General features: G+C 40.9%; 1 protein-coding gene across 1 annotated transcript in view; it reads right to left on the bottom strand.

Moving 5' to 3' along the window:
* Nucleotides 1-22093, bottom strand: part of dnah1 (dynein, axonemal, heavy chain 1) — a 145803-nt gene that overhangs the window by 42646 nt on the left and 81064 nt on the right. Inside the window, exons 47-60 of the mRNA XM_039771584.1 lie at nt 21157-21387; nt 20837-21033; nt 19243-19378; nt 16885-17093; nt 14556-14727; nt 14233-14424; nt 12272-12382; nt 11803-11988; nt 9332-9523; nt 5374-5541; nt 5013-5204; nt 1726-1857; nt 1517-1642; nt 1305-1424 (exon numbers count right to left, since the gene is read on the bottom strand). Of these exons, the coding sequence (XP_039627518.1) occupies nt 1305-1424; nt 1517-1642; nt 1726-1857; nt 5013-5204; nt 5374-5541; nt 9332-9523; nt 11803-11988; nt 12272-12382; nt 14233-14424; nt 14556-14727; nt 16885-17093; nt 19243-19378; nt 20837-21033; nt 21157-21387 (2364 nt within the window). The remainder of the gene's footprint in view (nt 1-1304; nt 1425-1516; nt 1643-1725; nt 1858-5012; nt 5205-5373; nt 5542-9331; nt 9524-11802; nt 11989-12271; nt 12383-14232; nt 14425-14555; nt 14728-16884; nt 17094-19242; nt 19379-20836; nt 21034-21156; nt 21388-22093) is intronic.

The raw sequence follows: 22093 nt of genomic DNA, 5'->3' as shown, positions 1-22093 counted from the left end.
AATTCACATTTTAATAAAGGCTCTGTGATTTGAGTCATCATGTAGCTGTCGGTTTGGCTGCATTTCACAACTTCATCAAGAGTGCCATCATTTCCCAATTTCTCTGAAATGTTGCATACAGTTGGGTCCTAATTGCCATAAAGAATACAGATGTTATCTCTTTCAAGTTTTCTGTTATAAATCCTGACATCTGTGTGGAAAGCTGTGTATGGACATTTCAAGCCTCATTTTGTGTGCATGCCAGTTTTATAAAACTGACCATTGCTCACCATGCTATAAGAAGGACAGAGCAGCACTGGAAGCTGTACTGAGAAGAACAATCAGGTGCATCCCAGGACTTAAGGACATGTTGTACTGTGACAGATACTGAGAATTACACCTGTTAAGTCTGGAGCACAGGGGACAGTATGGGGACCTAATCCAGGTGTGCACAATCCTCAAAGACAATGATAAAGTGAAGTTAACGGCAAATCACGTATTTGAGGATACCAGTAGAAATTAAGGGGAAGTATAATTAGGACTTAAAACAGGAAGCACTTCTTTAAGCCACAGGTTGTGGAACTCTAGAACAAAATACTGAAACATGTAGTCAAATTAGAAACCTTGACAATCTCCAAGAAGTATCTGGATGAGATATTGGAACATCTTAGCTATTATCTAAAGAAACAAGCCAGGCGGACTCAATGGTCCACTCTCATTTGTGAATTTTCTTATATTCTTATGACAGCACAGCCAGAAATCACCTCCAAAGTGTGCAGATGTGAGGTGAATGCTGCAGTATAGCATTAAGTTCTAAACAATGAAAAATACATTAATGGCAGATCAAACACAGCAAACAAGAGCTGAAAAGAACAACTAGGGCAGGAACGAAAAATGAAGTTCTGAAACTTGAAGTTGACTTATGGCTGTAGAACAAGAGACAGTTAGAAATGTTTACAGGACACATATCTATGTATTAAAAGACAGGCAAAGGAACAATGATGGAATGACCACAGCTAGAAGGAGAAACTATCTGAGGCTCCATGTTCAGATTCAACACAGATGCTGCCATTTCTCTAGCTGATGATGCTCACTGTAAAGATCACCGACTGCTCATTTGATAAAACAGGGTAAAGTAACTAAGTGTCACAAATGAATGGTAAAAGTCTGAAGACTTAAAACAATTAAGAAGGGAGATGAGAAGTAATTCAAATGTGAAAATGGAAAAAAAAATGCATCAGAATAATTAGACATGAACAAAAAGGAAAAGAATGCAAGTGAGCAGAATTACTGAATAAAAGCAGCTCCAAAGGACGAAGGCTCACCATTGTCTTTATCCACTTGTTGGCCTGGCCTTGAGGGTCGATGAAGTGAGACCAGCGCTGGGAGTACCGCGTTATCACACCATTCTCCACTGACAGCATATCGTTAGGCAGACCAGCAATCTTTAAACAACAACACAGAAACCAAACAAGTTTCAAGGTGAAACGTGATGACCCCGGGACACATTACTGCCAGTAAGGCGAGACACTCTTACCTGCCAAGAACGGATCTTGACTGGATCTCCAAGAGTACCAATGAGGTTTGGCTCTTTGGTGTGGGGGACCTCATATTCTTTGAATTTCTTCAGCCATTCTTCAGCCATTGCAGCTCTGTACTCGCCCTTTGAAATACAAAATATGTTGGCACCAAATAAGACTGAAGAGTTGAAGAGAAAGCTTTAGAACCTTGGTAGTATGGACTTACAGTGAAGGGTCCCAGGTAAGCAACATATCCCGCAGACAGCAGTATGTCCCCAGCCACATTGTTCACCATGTACTCCAGGTTCTGAACGGTTTCCTGCCACCTCACTTTCTCATCAGCCAGGCCGTTGATCAGCTGCATAGACAGAAGCATGAGGGTTAATTACTTATTGTATTGTTCTTGTAAATGTACATCAATCAAACATTGTATGTTGGAAAAAGTATGTGAACCCGCAGGAAGATGACTAATCTAATCTAACTGGAGATAGATAGATAGATAGATAGATAGATAGATAGATAGATAGATAGATAGATAGATAGATAGATAGATAGATAGATAGATACTTTATTAATCCCAATGAGTTAGAAAACCTGGAGTTCAATGAATGAAATGAGATTGGAGGTGTGGCTTACAGGTACTTTGACCAATAAAAAAACAAATTGTGTATAAAGAGAGATGATTTAGTACTGTCCCAAAAATGCCAAATCTTTACATAACAACTGAAACTCTTCTCTGTACGCGTTTACCACACTGCAACTACCACACAACACAGCACACAGTAACAATAAAGTACTCTCTGCCTTCTTCTCTGTCTTTCTCTCTTTCCCGATCACTGCCTCCTCTGCTGCCCTCCATAGTCTTCGTCCTCCTTCCTCCCAATTCTAGCACCCTCCAAGTGTGGCAGGGAGCTCCTTTTACGTTACACCCGGAAGCACATATGGTGTTCCGAAGCTGTAGCTTGGAAGCACTTTCGGGTGTGGTGAGAGTCCGACAAAGTAGGGTTCTCCAGTCCCTGCGGCACCCACTGGTGGCACCCACAGACTCAGCCCTGTTGGGCATTGGCGTAGATGGGGGGTTAAGGGGGGGGGACATCTGTCCCCGGGCACAGCATCCAGGGGGCGCCAAACTGATGTTACGAAATTTTGGAATGAAATGTTTTCCATTCTTAAATGCACTAAAAAGTAAATAAAAAACATTTGCATACTCAGTCCATCACTCCATCAGTATGAGGATATCTTTTTCCTATGTTTTTTGTCTCTTTCTGATTTCGAAGCACGTATTAGTTCTATATACCCAACAGACAATAATTTATCCCCTCCACTACTCTAACATGCTTGACTCCCACCCAGAAACATTTTTAACATTATTAAACAGGCCGCTCGACTGACATGAAGCATTAGTGTATCATTGTCTAAGTTGCTGCAAACGCCATTTCTGTGTGCCAAGTGATTTGTGTTTATGTGTTTGATAGAAAATTGATTGGGCTGTGGTAAAGTATTCTAGTAGATGGCTGCAAAAGTCTAGACATTTCCCCATCATATTTTCGTACGAATAAATTGTAAGTAATGCAGTTTTTATAAATATATAATTATTTTGCTTTATAGTTTGCTATACACTTTCTTTAAAATCATTTTAAAATGCGGAAAGCAAATTTTTTCTTACAAAAACTAATCACGGATTTAGATTTTAAAGAACACGAGGCGGCATTATCATTTTTAAAGACTTATATGAAATTTTGTTCTTAAAATACTATTATTTTAAATACATTTTTTCAAATTTTCTTTCCCTTCCTCATTGCATTTTGGCAAACAGGAGGGGGCGCAAAATCTTTAGTTGTCCCCGGGCGCTGAAAACCCTAGCTACGCCTCTGCTGTTGGGTTCTAAGAACTCCAGTTCCCATGATTCCTTGTGGGAAACCGTGGTGCTGCTGCAACCCAGAGGGGCTGCCATCTAGCAATCTGGGGGAGACAATGCCCCGTGCATGCCGTCTCACCCTGTCCTTCCATCTGGGGGTGTCCTGGCCAGGTAAGGATGCTGACTGTCCCTCACACTATCTATAAACTGGTAAAGAGACATCTACAGGAAAACACTTTGAAACTCTCAGATAGCTGTTCACAAACATCTCCAGAAACATCTATCTGAAATCTTGCAGGAAAAAAGTGTAAGCAACATTTCCAGGAAGAAAGTATTTATCTATGTGAGAAATTGACACAGGAAATGTTAAACTCTCTGCATGCCGGTTTGTTTTAAACCAGTAAACAGCGCCCAGTGAAATTTAGTTTTTTTTTTTTCTTTTTTCTTCAAGGGATTGTGGGGAGTCATTCATTTTAAGACTTTCATAAACCTGCCTTTACGAATATGCATAAACCCTCTATTAAAAAAAGCACATCACATCATGACCTGCTACACTCACATTCTTAGCACAATTTAAAATTTGTTCAGGATGAAGGTCCTCCAAGGGGTTTTTTTCTGTTTACTCCTGTTTTGTAATTTTCAAAGACAGAATATTAAGTCACAACCATAGAGGGGATCCAGGTTGAGGACTTGAGAGTACTTGGTCTGTTGTTTGTGATCTCCAGATCTCTTAGCCAAAAGAGATTGGCTTATTCTCTGGATCAACCTTAAGGTAGGTTGTTCATAGGCGAGGCTGTGCTGAGGGGTTTGAGGGTGCTTGTAAACCAGATAAATGGGTTAAGGAAATTGCAGCAGCTTTGAAGTTGCTGTATCAGACCATGATGTTGAAACAGCAGCTAACCTTTTGAAAAAAAATAAATCTAAGTTCACCCATAAATCTACAAACACATCTTCATCTATGGTCACAAATAGCTTACAATGACCATAAGAATGAATGAATTTCTTCCTGAGGGTTGTTGTACCTGAGGGTTGTAGTAGCTGTCAGTGATAGAAGAGCTTGGCAGTCCAGGAACACCTTGAATTAGAAGCACTGCTCCTCTGGACTGAAAAGAGTCACTTGGGCATTGAAGGGAGGCTTCTTTTGGGAGCCATTTGTGCAACCAATATGAAGGAGACCCAGGGGCAGATTTAAGAAATACAGCTTTTTTTAAAATCACAAAGTTAGTTTGGGAAAACCCAAGGAAGACCTAAAACTGTCACTGGAGAATCCAGAGTCTCCTCCACTAACAATAGCATGTCACTTGAACCCTCATCAGAACAACCAGCACACAAAATCATTTTGACTAGGCACGATTTAAGGAAAATTAGTAAAAAAAAAAAAAAACGCATCAGCTGAGAAATGTCAGAAATGCACTTATCAGTGGCACATACAGCGCTGCATAGCCTCAGTGGAACACTAACACTCCACTGACTTCATGTAATAATGTCTTTTAAAGCCTGAGCGTATGCTATTCCCTGTCTGCCCTTTCTGCAACTACAATTTTCTAGCATTACATAAACTACCTGACTGCCTCCGTGTCATTAATGGTCCACTATTTCATTGTACTATTGTGCCAGAATATTTAGGGGTTGATGGCTTCAGAACGGCCACTCACCTTGTCTGCTCGGACCAGACGCTGCTCACATTGGTCACACTTGACCTCCAGTTCTTCCTTTTTGGAAACGCAGTCTTTGTACTTGGCTTGAAGAGTGGCAATACCTTCTTCCACTTCTGCCAGCTGGGCTTTGGCCATTTCCAGAACCCGTTCTGTGATTTCCAAATCTTCTTTTGCTTCACGAAGAGCTTGCTAATAAATTATGGAGGAAAGCAGAGATCATTCTCAATCCAATGAGTCTACTGTCAGATTTGCATTTATTAAAGTTCAGCAGGACTGACTGGTAATGAGTGCCCAGTCTCAGCCATTGTTCCCAGTATTTTGTTTTACCCAATGGTTTCTGCAGCATTCTCACTCTTACCTTCTTGGGCTCCACTGCACGGGCTACAAAGTGATAGCTGTACATAGCAAGGACCCACTGGCAGATAGACGTACATGCCTTGGACACCTTGGCGATGGCTGCTGGCTTAAATTCTTCATTGTCAATGTATGGTTGTATATTTTTAATAACAACATCTGGGATGTTCTCCTGCAAGTAAAGGCATTTTGGAAGTTTACATTGAGAAACCGGAGGATGCTTCACTCCATTTTCATGTTCCTTACACTGTAATTAGAAACCTCACATTGGTGTTCTACAAGAATATGCGAAGACACACCTGAAAATTCTCCAAGACTAAGTTAACTTTCCCATCAGCTCCCTAGTTTTGTGAAAGAAAGGAGACGCATATAATTCATGATGTTGTTCTACACATAGAAGTTCTCCTTTTTGTAGCGGTGCAGGCCTTGCACTAAAGGTCATAAACTGCTGGTGGTTTTATTCTTTCTCTTTGGTCCTGCTGCACACTGTGTGTTTGTACTTCTGGGTATCTGTGACTTGACGTGCAGACCCCTTTGGAAGTTCTCACAATTTGTTGTTATATGATATTCAATCCCAGTGGAATGGTTTTGAATTTTTTGAGAGTGATCAACAAGAAGAGACTCTCTAATGTGAAAGTGAAAACAGATCTCAGCAAAGAACTAATTATAAAAATAAACCAGAAAATAATTAGTCACATAACTATTCACCCCCTTGATGTTATGTTTCAACTAAGCTTTCACCCTGGCTTTTGTTTTAATTCCCTTTTCTTCAATTAAAATAAATTTTAAAAAAAAGAAAATTCCTTTTGTTTTTTTTTCAGATTTCATACTTTAAATATTATAATTTATATTTATATTGTTATTTATTATTTGAATAATTATGCATCATTGAAAGTGATGACTATTTAGTTTCTATGTATGACAGTATGTTCTGTCTTGATTGTTGTGTTTTGTGGGCGATTCCCCAAGAGGCGGGGCCACCTGTCTATCACCGTTGACGGACTGCAGCCTGCCCTGTAAAGGCTGATGGGGAATGCAGTCCCTCGTGGTACACTGTATGCACTTGGGTGTTGGCAAGTCCTCCTCCAATTGTTTATTCTTGTTATTTGAATCTTTTGACATTGTTTTTGCTCTGGTTGAGGATTTTGACTTTTGATTAAGGTACTCTGACTCGGTTGCTGTGGATTGTCTTTTTTTGGCAACTCCTTTTTGATCTTTTCTGTATTTTGCGCTTTGTTAATAAAATCATAATTTTGTAAAGATTCCTTGTAGGACTTATCTCTTCTCCAGACGGAGTTACACAGTTCTCACCCTGGTGAGATATTTTGGGCTTTTGAGATTATTTGTTAGATTTTGTTTTTTTTTAACTTTAAAGCCTATTTCCATTTTGAGGCCTTAAGACCTCCCATTTTCCTGGCTTAGACTTGCCTTGAGTGAAGTTCATTCTGTGGGCTTTTTGGGGAGCTCACCCCTTCACTATTTTGTGGAGCCAGATTCAAAACAACTGAATACGACATCCCTAACTCATCAGTGGTGCAGCCCATTGGTTTTAGAAGTCACAGAATTGGACATCGCCTGTCTGGGGTTTTAATTGATTGTAGTCTAAATGCACCTTTACCTGGAAGGTCCAGCTTGTGGCAAGTAAGCATGTGGCTTAACGTACACAATTAAGACAAAAGAACACTCCAAGGTAAAAATAAAAGCAATAAAGTAAAGTGAAATCCTGTCAGAAAACCGGACACATTCTGCAAGAAAGAAGCCCCTTGGGAGAAGATTTGTTTTCCAGCAAGACAACAACCTCAAGTATCAATCCAAAGCTACGTATGAATATGTTAAAAATAACAACATGAATGTCCTGAAGTGGCCAAATCAGAGTCCAGATTTCAATCCAACTGTGAATGTGTGACTAGACTTGACAAAGGCTTTTCAACCCAAATAATCCATGAAACCTAAGAGAGCTTGAGTAGCTCAGCAAAGAGGAATGGGGAAAAATGTCAGTGTGCAGATATATAAAGTTGATGGAGGGAGAACTGTGCACACAAACTCAAGGCTGTCATGGTGGCTAGAGGTGCATCTACTAAATACTGAATAAATACTTATGAATATGGAGGGAACACTTATGTGATCAATTATTATCCATCCATCCATCCATTTGTAAAACAAAGTATGAAAACATCCAATGGGGTAAATACTTTTTAAAGGTACTACAAAAACACTTTAATTACTGCAATGGAATAATGGCTGTCCCATCCCAGATTGATGTCAAGGGGGTCAAAATACACCCTATATAGAATAATTGTTTAAAAAGCAATCTCTAAGGATAGCCGAGCTCAGGGAGAGCAAAAAGAACAAACTTAGCAAATCACAAAGGAAACTCTGCAGTCTTTTGGTTTTCTCTTTACCTGTCAGTTCTGGTTCTGCTCCCTGTCTGCTATATGCAGTGGCAGGTCTAACTGCCCAACTCATTGTACCACAGAGAACACACTTTTCACCAGTCACCTGTCTTTCTCTCTATTATGGCCTCTTTTCTTCCCGCCAGCTCACTTCCCAACTGTAGGCTACATAGGCTGCTGGCAAAGTGTGACCTTTAAAACCAGCATTGGAGTTGCTTCCATAGATCTCCTTAGAATCGCATCTGGGGTCAGAAATACCCATTCAAAATCCTGGAGCCATCTTCCCAGAGCTCCCTTTGGAAGTTTCCTAACCTCCAATTCACCATCAAAGAGCCCATCAAAATATACAGCAGAGGCTCATACTGTCCTGACAGCGAATTGGCAAATACAGTTTTTAAGCAGAAGTGGGAGATGTAGATGTAGATAATCAAAAGAGATCAAAGCCGGAAGATCAAAAATAGAAGCCAAAACAGGAGTCAAAAATCGAGGTCAAAAGGATCAAGCAAGAGGTCAAAACCAAAAGAAATACACAAGAAGACTTTGAACATACATTTTTGACATAAGAACTGCCAGCCTATCCTTTTAGCATTTGATTACAAACAGGACATGACCTATGAGGCCATGTCCCTAGAAACATGGGGAAGTGGATCGAAGGATAGAAACACAAAAGAGTGAGGATAAAGGACCTACAATGGCATCCAAGATGCTACAAAAACAAAGCACGGCACCTAAAACATTAACAATTTTGAACAATTAATGACAGAAACAGAATCCTCAACCACAGAAACCTGCAGTTCAGGTACAAAATAATGCCATATATTTAAATGAGCCAGCAGGAAGACCAAATCATGACACATATGTTCCTAGCAGGAACCATTTTCTGTCATTTACTGGTTTTAGTGGACTTCTCTTGTTATTATGGCAGTCCTTGAAGATGTCTCTTTTACTTTCAAAACCAAAGGATAAATTATAAATAAAAACAGCTTATCACTACTCGGGCAGTGCTCATCAATTTGAACTGACATTTGCCTTGTGTCTTTTCTTCCTGGTGACCACTTGTCCACTGGACATCCCATAACTCTATTTATGTAATGTGAAGGAACAGTATGTAGTAGTCAAGGGTTCTTATTGGATTTTAGGCCGCTGCAGATGTTTGAGTTTGTCACTGATTTACCGATGGTGCACAGAATGTCTGCTGAAGAGTCAGGGCTATGAATATTAAATTAGACACACTAATCTTTTTGGAGATAATATAAAACATGTATAGTGAAAGGACAAGAACTGGTACAGCATAATGAGAGGATCTCTAGTCTACCTCCCACTAGTAGCCTTGTGGTTTAAGATAGATGAATGCAACCAGCAAATAACTACCCTAAACAATAAAAGAATTGCATTTGTAAAAACCCTTCTCATAATTTGTAATTAGCAGACAACAATAATGAACTTCAAATGACACAGTCATAACTGCCAGCTGAACACCTGGCCCATGTTCTGTGGGGACACATCAGAGTAGATTTTAGTGTAAGGTACTGTAAGTAACACAATGTCTGAAAAGGAGGACCCTCCTACCTTGTCATAGCTGAAAAGGCTTTCCAGAAATTTGCCGGGCTCTTGCAGAAGACTCTTTCCAGGCTCCCAGTAGTCATCCACCTTAGTGCCTGGTTTGTCACCCACCACTTTCTTGGGTTTGACACATCTCATGATGCAGACAGCCTCAATCACCAACTTCACACCCTGAGGTGGGTGCTGCATGGCTCGAACCTTGGCAAAAAAAAGAAATTAAATAATAAGAAAATAACAATTAGATCCTCTTCCTCATGACTGTGATTGCTTAGATATTGGGGGGATGGAGGAGGTACTCTTAGATGAGGCTTGCTCTAGAACTTGACTGCAGCACACCTCCAGTTATTTTGTCCATTTTTTATATCTCAGATTTCTTTTAATGACAAAGTCTAAACACAGACAAATCACCTACAGATGTAATGCTCTCCATAGTGAACTGTTTCCAATTCTGTCAGCACGGGACTAAACCATTTTCTTGCATACACCGGACTCAGAAAGTATTCGGATCCCCTTCACTTTCTACATGTTTTATTGTGTTTTAAATGAATAAATTTGACATTTTTGCCCATTAACTTCCACTCAGGAACCCAGAATAGCAAAGTGAAAAAATGCTTTCAGAAAGGTGTGCACATTCTTTAAAAATCAAAAACTGGATTCTCTCAATCATGCAAGTATTCAGACCTTTAATTCAGTACTTTGTAGAAGTGGCTCTTTTGGGGTAATTTCCTATAAGCTTTGCACTCCCAGATTTGGCCAGTTTATCTCATTCTTCCTGGCAGATCCTCTGAAGCTCCATTAGATTGGATGAGAAGCATCTGTAGAATGAAGGTCTCTTTACACATTTTCTATAGGGTTTAAGTCTGGGCTTTGGCTGTGCCACTCAAAGAGAGTCAGAGACTTGTCCTGATGTCACTCCAGTATTGTCTTGGTTGTATGCTTTGGGTCATTGTCGTGCTGAAAGATAAGCCGTCACCCCCAGTCTGAGGTTGTGTTCACTCTGGAGCAGATTTACTTCAAGGTCCTTTCTGTATTTGGCTGCATTCATCCTTACCTCAATTCTGAGCCGTCTCCATGTCCCTTTCACTGAGAAACATCCTCACAGAATGATACTGCCACCATCACATTTGGTGGTGATGATAAGCAGTTCCTGGTCTTCAACAGACTTAGTATTTGGAATTCTCTGTAAAGAGTTACATTTTTGTCTCATCTGACCAGAGAGTCTTTTTCTTCATGTTCTCACAGTCCTTTAAATGCCATCATATGCCTTTAACTTATGAGTGGCATCCATCTCGTCACTCTAACATTAGCACATGATTAATTTAGTGCTGCAGTGATGGTCGTCCTTCCAACAGGTTTTCACATCTCAGCAAACTACTTCTAAAGATGTGTTTGAGTGACCATTTGGGTTCTTGGTGACCACCCTGACCAAGCCCCCTTTTTGCTTGGTTACTCAACCACTGTAGGAAGAGCCCTGGTGGTTCTAAACTTCTTCCATCCTACAATTGCTGAGGTCAATGTTCTCCTGGGAACACGTAAAGCTTCAGAAATTATTTTATACCCTCACCCTAATCTATACCTCACCACAATTTGATTGTGGAGTCTACAGAGAGTTCCTTTGGCTTCATTGCTTGGCTTTTGTCCTTGCATGTTGCATCAGTTGTGGGATTTCTATACACAGGTACAAGTGTCCCTTTCTAAATGAAGTTGGATCAATTCTGCTTGCCACAATCAAGTTCTAAACACATCTCCAGAAAAATTAAAGCAAACAGGATGCACCTGAACACAAATTTTGGTGTCACATTAAAGAGTCTGAATACTCATATAAATTATAAATTTTAGATTTCCATTTTTAATAAATCTGAAAACTTTTCTAAAAACATGTTTCCCTGATGTCATTATGTGCTATTATGTGTAGAATGATGGATGAAAATAACAAATTTATCAATTTAAAATGAAATGTACCATACAATAAAATGTGCAGAAAGTGAAAGGGCCCGAGTACTTTTTGAATCCACTGCATACATGAGCTTGCATTAATTGCCACGTATGTCCTTTACTTACAGTCTCCTGTTCATTTTATTGCATCTACAATTGACATTATCACCAAAGCAATAATGTCAGAGAGGTACATAACAATCTCCAAGTGGAGCGTTCAATTTTAAGCCTTGCTTTGGGCTTGCCCCATCCTTTAATCATGGAAAATGCTGTCTGCACTTGCCGCAATCTGGACATAAACAGGTTATAAGGGCATTTTCCAGGTCATTACTTGCTATTTGATGAATCTGAATAAAAGGAAGTGTGCTTCTTATTAGGGTCTGTTATCACACTGACAAATGACAGGCCATAATTGCATCTTTTGAAAACAGAACAAGCAGCTAAGTAATAAGTAAGCCTTCTGGAAATGATGGGGAAAGAATGTCACCAATGGGCCATCTACAGGTAGCACAGACCACACACGCTTATTCTCTGGCACACACCTCTGTGACGTCATTTTTATTGAGGTTCTTCAAGTTTTCTAGGGCGGCATCAAGAGCGGGCAAGGCCTTATCCAGATCCTGCTGTGCATCATCTGCAATAGCCTGTGCCTTCAAGGCCTTCTCTGAAGCTTTAGCCTCTTCTGCCTGGACTGAGATCCGCTTCTTTTCTGCTTCTACTGTGTCAACCTGAAACCAGAAGTGTTAAGAATTAAAACTGGAACCCAGAAGGAGCACTCAAGATGCACATTAAAATTTATTTGATTTAAATTCCTGGCATGCATGACACTACTAAAATTCAGTGAGACCACAAACTCTTGTGGAGCCAATAAAAAATAGGCTTGACAGTATGGCTGATCCTCTCAGTTTATAATCAATTATTAATTGTAAGCTACTGTCAGCCAGTGTTGTTGCAGTGTTCAGGACCAATTGCCTTTTCACCTCACTTCTAAATTGAAAGTTTACAATGAACCTTAATCTTCTCCATTGTTACAATTGTCTCCCGAGCTGCCTCTTCCAGAAGAGGTCTCAATGTTTCAAGATCTTCCTGCATCTTTGCCACGTCCTCAGCAGTCCGCAGCAACTGTTGTGAAGAGGAGAGAGGATTTGAAGATTCAAGCAGATGAGCATTACAGAAGATAACATTCTCAAAACCATTTAATCCAGTTCAGGGTTGTAGCGGATTGGAATTATCTCAGCAGCACTTGGTGAAGATTAGGAAACGGCCCGAGACAGGGTGCCATTCCAAAGGACCCACTCATGCATGCAATTTGAAGCCTTCATCTCTATATACTGTATATATATATATATGGGACCTCGGTTCACAACCATAATTCGTTCCAAAACTCTGGTCGTAAACCGATTTGGTCGTGACCCAAAGCAATTTCCCCCATAGGATTGTATGTAAATACAATTAATCCGTTCCAGACAGTACGAACTGTATGTAAATATATATTTTTTTTAGTTTTTAAGCACAAATATAGTTAATTATACCATAGAATGCACAGGGTAATAGTAAACTAAATGTAATAACATTGAATAACACTGAGAAAACCTTGAACAACAGAGAAAACTAACACTGCAATAGTTCACGCTATAGCGCTAAGAACTGCTCGCTAAAAACACTTTTTTTTAATGAGTTTTAAGCACAAGGAAAAAATGAACATTTGAAAAATACATAATTTAATAAACCACCAAGAAAAGTAACATTGCAACAATGCACGCTATGAACTGATCGCTGTAAACAGAAATGAAAACAAAAACAAGCCCAGTGCGTTCTTTAACTGCCTTCTCTACCTTATGCGTCCACATCTCGCTTGTGTGTGTGTGTGTCTCTCTCTCACGCGCCTGTGTGTGTGTGTGTGTGTGTGTGTGTGTGTGTGTGTGTGTCTGTGTGTCTCTCTCGCGTGCCTGTGTGTGTGTGTGTGTCTGTCTCGCGTGCCTGTGTGTGTGTGTGTGTGTGTCTCTCGCGTGCCTGTGTGTGTGTGTGTGTGTGTCTCTCTCTCGCGCCTGTTTGTGTGTGTGTCTCTCTCGCGCGCCTGTTTGTGTGTGTCTCTCTCGCGCGCCTGTGTGTGTGTGTCTCTCTCGTGTGTGTGTGTGTGTGTGTGTGTCTCTCTCTCTCTCTCTCTCTCTCGCCTGTGTGTGTATGTCGCGCTCTGTCTTGCTCTCTGCACATGAAATGCACAAGGAGAGACTGAATATGTACAAACTGAAAGGGAAACCGGCTTGTTCGTATACCAAGTGTGTGGTTGTGAACAGAGGCAAAAGTTTGGCAAACGTTTTGGTTGTAAACCGATTTGTACGTGAACCGAGACGTTCGTGAACCGAGGTTCCACTGTATATGTAAAATTCAGCATTTCCTTGTCTGTCTGTCCGTCCACTTCTCATGAGAGAACTATTTAACGGATTTAGATCGGGTTTTTTTCTATAATTTGTTTGAATATTCCATTTTTTTTTTGCAACTTCTCTCATCTCGCCAAGTATCATAGTTCGCTTGCATAACCAATTTATTTGCAGAAATCTGAGAGAGACGCAGTGGGCGTGGCCCTCCAAATTCACGCGCCAGCCTTGGGGTATATCTTACATCCACTTGGCTAGCGAATGATAGAACTACTTAACAGATTTAGATCAGACTTTTTTCTGGAATTTGCTTGAGCATTCCAGTTGATTTTCCGACTTCACTCATCGTGCTAAGAATCATAGTTCGCTTGCAGGAGTGATATATTTGCGCTAATCCAGACAGAGGCTGTGGGCTGAGGGAAGGGTGAAGCATGACGTCTGGAGTAGGGAGCCAGGCAGAGCCCTCCTCACTGTCCTGGTTCACTTTTACATGGGTGGAGCTGTAGGTCACAGCTAGTGGTGTAATAAAAGAGAAAGATTGAACTATTTGTTTGATGTGACTCCAGTGTCCAGATGAAGGCCTAATGCTCTTACCTTGTCTAGACCAGTTTTCATGCGATTTTTGGCACCATTCAGTTCTTGCTTTTTCATTCCAATAAGCCGGGAGAAGATGCTCAATAGCTCCAGGTAACTCTTGGGCGTGATGTAGTTGTATCTGGACAATTCTGACAAATACTGTTTGCTTTTTATGGCAACTGTTTGGTGGATATCTACACACATCTGAGTCTGAAAGGAGAGAATTGGCACGTAATGAGCAGGGCAATAGATTCACAATCAGCATGTTTAACTATTATCACTGATGGGACAAATTGATTTAGAATGAAACATGCAGTTATAATAAAGCCACACAGACTCACCAGGCTTTGGATTATAGCTGGACTGGCATCAAGTGCTGGCACCTCCTGCAAGAAGGAGGAGGCTACTGACTGCAGGGCTTCAAATGGCCATTCGTTGAACCAGTCAATAGTACAACAGGTGACAAGTGAAGGGAACTGACGCAGCCGGGCACGAAATATCTCACCAATTGGGCTAGAAAAGGAAAAGGATAGACATGATTCAAGTAAATAACCAAAGTTCAATCACAATCACTACTCTGGAGATGGAGAAAGTGGTAGTCTGTATGATCCACCTTCCAAATGGTGATACAGTGTCCAGAGAAACTGCCTTTGACATGTACAGTGGGTTAGGCACATTTTAGATGATTATGTGATCCTCAAATTGTAACTAAAGAGTTCATTATACAGTTAAGTAGGCTGCATGTGAGTGTGAGTTGTGCACAAGAAGGTCTTGTGCTGGACTAGTGGAGAATGTCCAGAGTTCACTCCATGCTGCTACTATCATGTTATGTTATAATATGTATAGTAACAAGGTGGTGTTTTTCCAAGTTACCACATCCAGAATGATGATGACAAGGCAAAAATTGAAAATAAGTATTTATTATGTGGAAAGGATAACTATAGAGGAGATCTAAACAAAGAAAAAAACAACCAGGCAGCCATTCGGGGTCTGCTTTGAACTCCTGTATACTGGTTGCTCTACTATCATTGTCCCCCTCTCATCTCTTTCTGTCTCTCTACTGTTGTCTTTGTCTTTTGTTTCTTTAATTTGTGGTTCTTTAAGTTTCATCATTTCTCTTGTTTTCTCTCTGCCTTCATTTGCTATGACAGTTGTGATTTTTCCCAGAGCTCTTTCCTCAGAATCACACAATTAGGGTCGTTAGATTTACCTGGGATCAGATCTGAATCAGCGGTTACCTTCTGTAGCTACAAGGGCACTATTCTAGAGTTTCATCCTTTGCTCCTTCACCCCTCAGCTCTTGTGTAGCTCTCAGGGGGCTATACAGGTTACATAGGCTGCATGGGTCAATCAGTTGATCTCTGGGGTGCATTGCCTTCAGTGGTAACATGGGCTACAACGTTATGGCTGGCCTTCTATAAGTCATCACATTTGAAAGGAAAAATATGGTCACATCTCTCCCTTCTCCAGAATATCTACATTCCTGCCAACCCTTCTATAGCCTAGTTTAGTTTGTAGCAGTATGGTAGCTGTAGTCGTCAGGTATGTCAGGCATTCATTGGGCACCTCACCATTAGAGTTCTAAAGGAACATTCCAGTTTATATTTGCTCAGTCGTTTGCCCAAGGTAAACTAAAGTTATGAACATACTATTACATTTTGATGTAAGGAGGGAGCTTTTAATCAAAAAGGATCTCTGTCCACACTAGTGTTTTCACATCATTTATAAAGTTCTTCAGACTACACTAAAACAACCACAAACACATAAAATGTAGATGTTTACTTATACTCAGAAAATCCACAAAGGGATTCTAGTGCTGCCAGGCTCAGCATTTATCATAAAACCGTAGCAATTGGTAAATTTGTTTTTTGTGCATGTATGCAGTATTCAAACTATACAGAATGTAATGTACATGCATACAGGCAAGTAACACAACAAGCACCATCGAAAGCAACTCTTCCATGTCTGCTATGTTGGAATATGGCTTTCTTCCATGAAGGGTGACCAGTTGGGGAAGGAGACGTTGTAATGAGCAGAATCCGATCAGGGAAAGGCCACAAAATAAGAACAAACAAATCAGAGTGAGATTATAGTCTGTGCTTTTAAAAGTTTATGTTTTCACCCATCCACATTACAACTTTGAGCAGGTGTTTTCAGAAGTATTTTGCTCTGGAGGACGTTTTTAGGGGTTAAAAAATGTTAGAGTAATGTAGAAAGTGGAGACTGAACTCTATGTTTTCAAATGAAAGCATAGTAGTGTAAATGTAGCATATTTCTAGGACACCTGGTATATCTATAAGGAGTATCCATTATTGAGGGGTTGCCTTCTTCTTGGTCAATGCTAGGACCCATTCCTGTTCTGTATGACCTTATTTTTCCCTGTAATGATTTTTTAAACTAGGAAAACCAACCAAAATCCATTCAAACATCAATTGTATTTAATATTTAATAAAACATCTGTTTATTAAATATTTTGGAACTGCTTAGTTTTTCTCCTACAAGGTGGCTGCTGTATGAATTCTTGTAGCATAGCCCCATTAAATAAGTGCAAGATGTTAAAACAATTTTCCATCTCCATTCCCTATTTAGGTAGATCCCATCTTGTCATGAGCCCCCTTCTGTTTTATTGACATAAAGCTCCTCTTTGTGCAAGAGAGACCCCCTGCCTACCTCATGCAAAGCACAGTGTGGATGTTTTTGCGCACACGTTTCGTGTAGGCAGCCATCATATTTGCTTTGGTGGGCTGCTGGCCCAGGTCCTGGACAACGGGTCTCATGGTATTCAAGATCTGGTCTTGCTCATCAAGTGCATACAAGTTGGGCACATCACCAGAATTCAAGATGTTGTTGATGTCTTCTAAAAATGACTCACTCTTGATCTAAAAGAAAGTAACAAAAAGGGAAAAATACATGAAGCTAGATGACTTGTGAAAGACTGCTTCTTAGATGTCACATTTACCGGTCACTGAAAAGGTGAATTTACTCCCATTTTAGCTCACAGAACAATGAAATGTATTCAAATATTTTCTGTTCTATTGCAGAGTACAATAATAAAGAATCGAATCAAGCTGAACTTCTAAACAGTGTTTCTGGAGTGCTGCTGAGAGAGAGACAAAAATGTAAGGTACTGTACATGATAGTGTCACACACGTGCACATGGTAAGCACCTAAAGGACTTGAATAAATGTAATTACACACTGGAGCAGGAGATGGCAGTGTTCTCTAACCGTTTATTTCTTTCCTCTACAGAAGAGCTGAAGGAAATCCCGCCTGAGTCTAAGGCCATCACTTCCAGTTCCGGCCATTCTGACATCACTTTCTCCAGTTATATCCTATATAACTGCCACATTAATTGTACTATTCAGTTCTGTTTTGGACTTCCTTCTGTAAAGACTTGATTTTTTTCTCATCTTACTTGTTCTATGTGTATGGGATGGCTACCCAAAACCTTTTCTGTCAGCTGTGTTCTGTTTATCTCCACAATAGATCTATCTACTATGGTAGATAGGATGCCACTGTAGTGGAAGGACAGGGGGAGAGAGCATGCATAGGGCACTGTCTCCTCTGAACTGCTAGATGGCAGCCCTTCTGGTTGTAGCGGTGCCTCGGTTCCCCACAGGGCACCATGGGACATGGAGTATTGCAGCACAGCCATGTTGGGCTCCATGGGTGCTGTGGGGAATTAGCAAAACCTGCTTTGCCAGGCTTCTGCCTTACCCAGAAGTGTTCCCAATCCACACTAGGAAATTCTCCCACGTGCAGTATAGTGCAGCGCAGTAGCACAGCTCCAAGAGCCAGAGTCAGGAGGATGAGGGATGAAACTTGCTGCAGGAGGGTGGAGGTGGAAAGAAAGAGACAGAGAGAAGAAGAAAGGAAAAAAGGGTGCTGTGCTTATTATTGTGCTTGTGTATTGTGCTTTGCTCCTGGGAAACATCTGGTAAGAGTTTTCCACAATGAAATAAAGCCTGTGTGTTGTACTGAATTTGTGTCTACGTCTGTCTGTGCCAGGTTTGGGGAACTGGTGCACCCCCTGCAGGCCACAATATCTATCTAGCTATAGTTTATTCAAGTTGTTGTTGGGTCAGAAAAACTAAGTAAATTATTATATACTAGCCGACGCCCGCCATAGCATACGGCGGGGTAAGAATAGGAACGGAAAACGGTGAGAAAGGAATCCAGAAATCAAGAAGAAAGAACTCCAGATGTTGCCTTCTTGTGATAACTCGACTTGCGTTGGAAAGAACAACAGGAAGAACGTCTCCAAATCTGGCCCAATGTGATGCAATGAAATCTACTGCCCTATGTCGTAGTGAGAGTGCATTGCCTTTGTCAACCGTTTGTGTCAAGAACTAACCCACTGATAGGAATAGGCAGTTGCTGGATACTGGAATACAGATGACGTTGTACAAAAACCCATCTACAGAGAAGATACTGTGATTCATTTTATAACAAAGGCTTTGAAAACAACTGTCGCAGTATAACGAAAATATCAAGGAGTGAAACCAATGCCAATGGTCGAGAGAGTACCTTCCTGTAGCAGGCTATGGAAAAGACTCCCAGGCGCACACATGGCCGAAGTGAAAGGTCACGTCAGGCTAGATATAGGGCGGTGACATGACACCAATGGGGTCATGAGAGAGGAGTGGGGAACGCGGTAGTCTGAAGGAAGAATAGAAATCGAGAAAAGCGGTGTGGGGGTGTATGGGAGGCTGAAGGCAGAGTGGAGAAGGGTTTGGAAGAGGAGGAATAGGAATCGAGAAATGCCGTGTGTGCTGCATGTGGGGGGGACCAGGTATGAAGAGGAAGCAGGACGAACCAGAAGAGAAATATATATAAGAAATCAGAAAAATGAAACTGTGGTAAACCACAATGACATCAAAATACTTGAAAACCTGCTTTGATAAAAGTTAAGGAGAAATACAGAAATTGTTAATTTGGAACTAGAGTGTGGCCCGTCCAGTAACATAGCCAGGCGTTCATTTAGGCCCCAGTCCCCATGCAAGATAATAATTCCACAACCAAGTTCACCTGTGTGTCTGTAAAAAGAAAAGTGATCTGTTGGTTCTGCAGGCCCGCTTTCAAAAGGATGCGTTTGAGGTCCTCCCGCCATTCTGACAGCCCGTAGTTTTTAGAGAGCTCAATCTGGAAACAGTCAAAGTCAGCCCTGAGTGGAAAAAAGCATATATTCAATAGAAAATAAAGGGTACTTGACAAGTGATCCCTATAAGAACCTGTCTTCACCTGTCACGTGCGTCACACTCATGTCACACTAGGTGTACTTTGCCGACATCGGATCAGTTAGTGATACGCATGTTGCACTTATACTACGCTGATGTTTCTCTAAACCTTACAAACATTAGTAGGACATGGTGCCCATTTTCTACTGGGTCTACTGTAGTCCATTTGGAGTGCCTTTATATTTTTAAATTAGAAAAGAAACAATCATAGAAACACATGATTAGAAGTACAAGGGGCTACTTGTCAAGTGTAAGACAGGTGGTGGTGAGCGGGGTTTACGTGAGCAAGTGTCAAAACACACATTTCACTACCCACTAACTTGAAGCAATGGAAGTTACTTCATGATAATTATAAGGATATTATCACAAGCATAGCCTACACGTTACACTAAATTCACCAATGATATATAAACATACTCCCTTGGTGTGAAAGTGAAGGCTGCTTCTTGTAGTATCTTCTGCACAGCCAACTCTGTGTACTGCTAATATGTGCAGGTAATCGAACATTCTTTCTGGCATTTGGGTCTTTGATTTCTGCTTAGTGTTGTAAACAGCGTTGATGTGCCATTTGAATTTTTGGTTATGACTTTGGCTTCTCTTTGATCTTGCTTTCGTCTTCTGATCTCTTTACTGTAAAACTACCTCTGTCTCTTTTGAGGCAGAACAACTATTATATATATATATATTTTTTAAACGTTGAGTTCATTGCCCATTTTTGTGTAGGCCGAAGCACCTCCTCTGAATAGGCTGGTGGAATTTTAATCTGCTTCTCTGACTGTTTTTGCAAGCCTCACACCACTTTACTCCTTTGTGAAATAAATCATAACATTGGGGAATTGTGCAAGACTTACACTCAACCACATGTACAGCCATCACTTCACACATAATGCCTAAACGCTGGTCTCATTTGCTGTTAAATGACTTCCATTTACTTGACATTAGCAATCTCAACAGTTCTGTCACTTGGTATTTGTGATTTCCACAAAGCCTCCACCCCTTCCAAGTGATTTACACAAGCTTCTCACCTAAGATTAGTTTTGTTACACAAGATCCTGACTCCTCACATCCCACGAATGATTTTTAGATGACTACACCTGATAGTGGTAATACCCTCACTTCAAACTTGGGATTTGCACAAAGACCTCACATGACACTTCGGAACCACACAAAGTCTTTTCCTCTCTGTAGTGATTTACTTAAGAACCGTATCACACACTTGAGATGTTTAAAAATGGGGCTTTACGTAAAGCCATCACATAACATTAGTAATTCGCACAAGGCATTTGTTTGCTTTACAGCTTGGTGGATCTCCCTAAACTGAACAACACCTCTCATTTGCATTCACACCATCTTAGTTTAAAGCACAAGGAAACAAAGCGTCTTACATATGTGAGGCCAGTTTGGTGAGAGACTGCCTTCCGCTGCCCCCCACACCCAGAAGAAGAGCATTTCCCAGAGGCTGTCGAAGGATGCGGCTAATACGGCATATGTGCTCGACAGCATCCATGAACAGCACGAGCTTCATTTTGCTGGTACTGATCTGGTTGAAATCTTCCATGTATTCTTCAATCACACGTGCCAGCTGGAAAACAAATAAACAATAACTGCAATTGTACATAGAAAAAAAAATTAAAAAATTGCCAAAATGCAAGAACTAAGTTTGTTTAGAAAACATCCTGCATGGTTTTAAAACTTATCAGCTTACCTTATCCTTATCTTCAATGTACTGATACACTTTGTGTTCTGCTCCTGGCATTATGAAGTCTCCAAATATGACCGGCTTACTGGGTACAACTTCTTCATAAGATACACCAAAGTCTCGCATCTTGGATTCCATGAGCTCATCAAACCAGTCCCGGTCCTCCTTATTGACCAGGCGGTCCTGAAACACCCGGCAGCTCTCATGGTACCAAAGTCTCAAGAGGAGGGGAACTGTCTGGCAAAGAGAATACAGGTGTCACGCACGTGCGATTAGGGGACAGCCAAAAGGCTCGATGGCGCATAGAAAACCAACAGAGGGGGAACTGGAACGGGGCACTAATGCTTTTCTCTCCTTCCATTCACAGAAAAATGTCAGAATAAAAAAAGCATTCCTAACCGATATAACACTCCAATCCACCACCAACCCGACAATAATAAGAAGACTCCTTTTCCGGCTCCAAGAATATACCACACTTCCGGTCCCCTTCTGATGTCCTCGGTTCCGTCCCTCTGCTACTGACGTCATCTCCGGCCACTACTACCTTCTATTACACTAGCTGCTGTTAATTATACTTCCTGTATAGCCTCCATATAAGTCGGAGCATTTTTTTGTTTGCTGTCAAATGTTTCAGTTGGTTTAGGACCGTTTGACTGTACTAGAACCTGAAACCAGTATACAGGGAGGCTCCCCAACACTTAACCTGTGTCTCTGTGCTTTTTACTTATCAAACAGGCTATAACGAGTTAACAAAAAGAAACAAGCGGTTCTGGCTGCCTGAGTCCATTGCTCAACTCCTGGGGTGAGCTGCAGTTTTAGAATTGCACTGGACATGAAAAGCTCATAATAAAGACATTTGCCAAATGTGGTATTAACGTTGGCTTAAATGTGTTTACTTTTGTCCCTTTTGTGCTTTTTTATTACAAGAATTTAATTCCTAACA

This window comes from Polypterus senegalus, chromosome 12, assembly GCF_016835505.1.
Source record: "Polypterus senegalus isolate Bchr_013 chromosome 12, ASM1683550v1, whole genome shotgun sequence".
NCBI lineage: Eukaryota > Metazoa > Chordata > Cladistia > Polypteriformes > Polypteridae > Polypterus > Polypterus senegalus.
The sequence above is the reverse complement of the archived record's forward strand: the minus strand, read 5'-3'. Positions and strand labels throughout refer to the sequence as shown.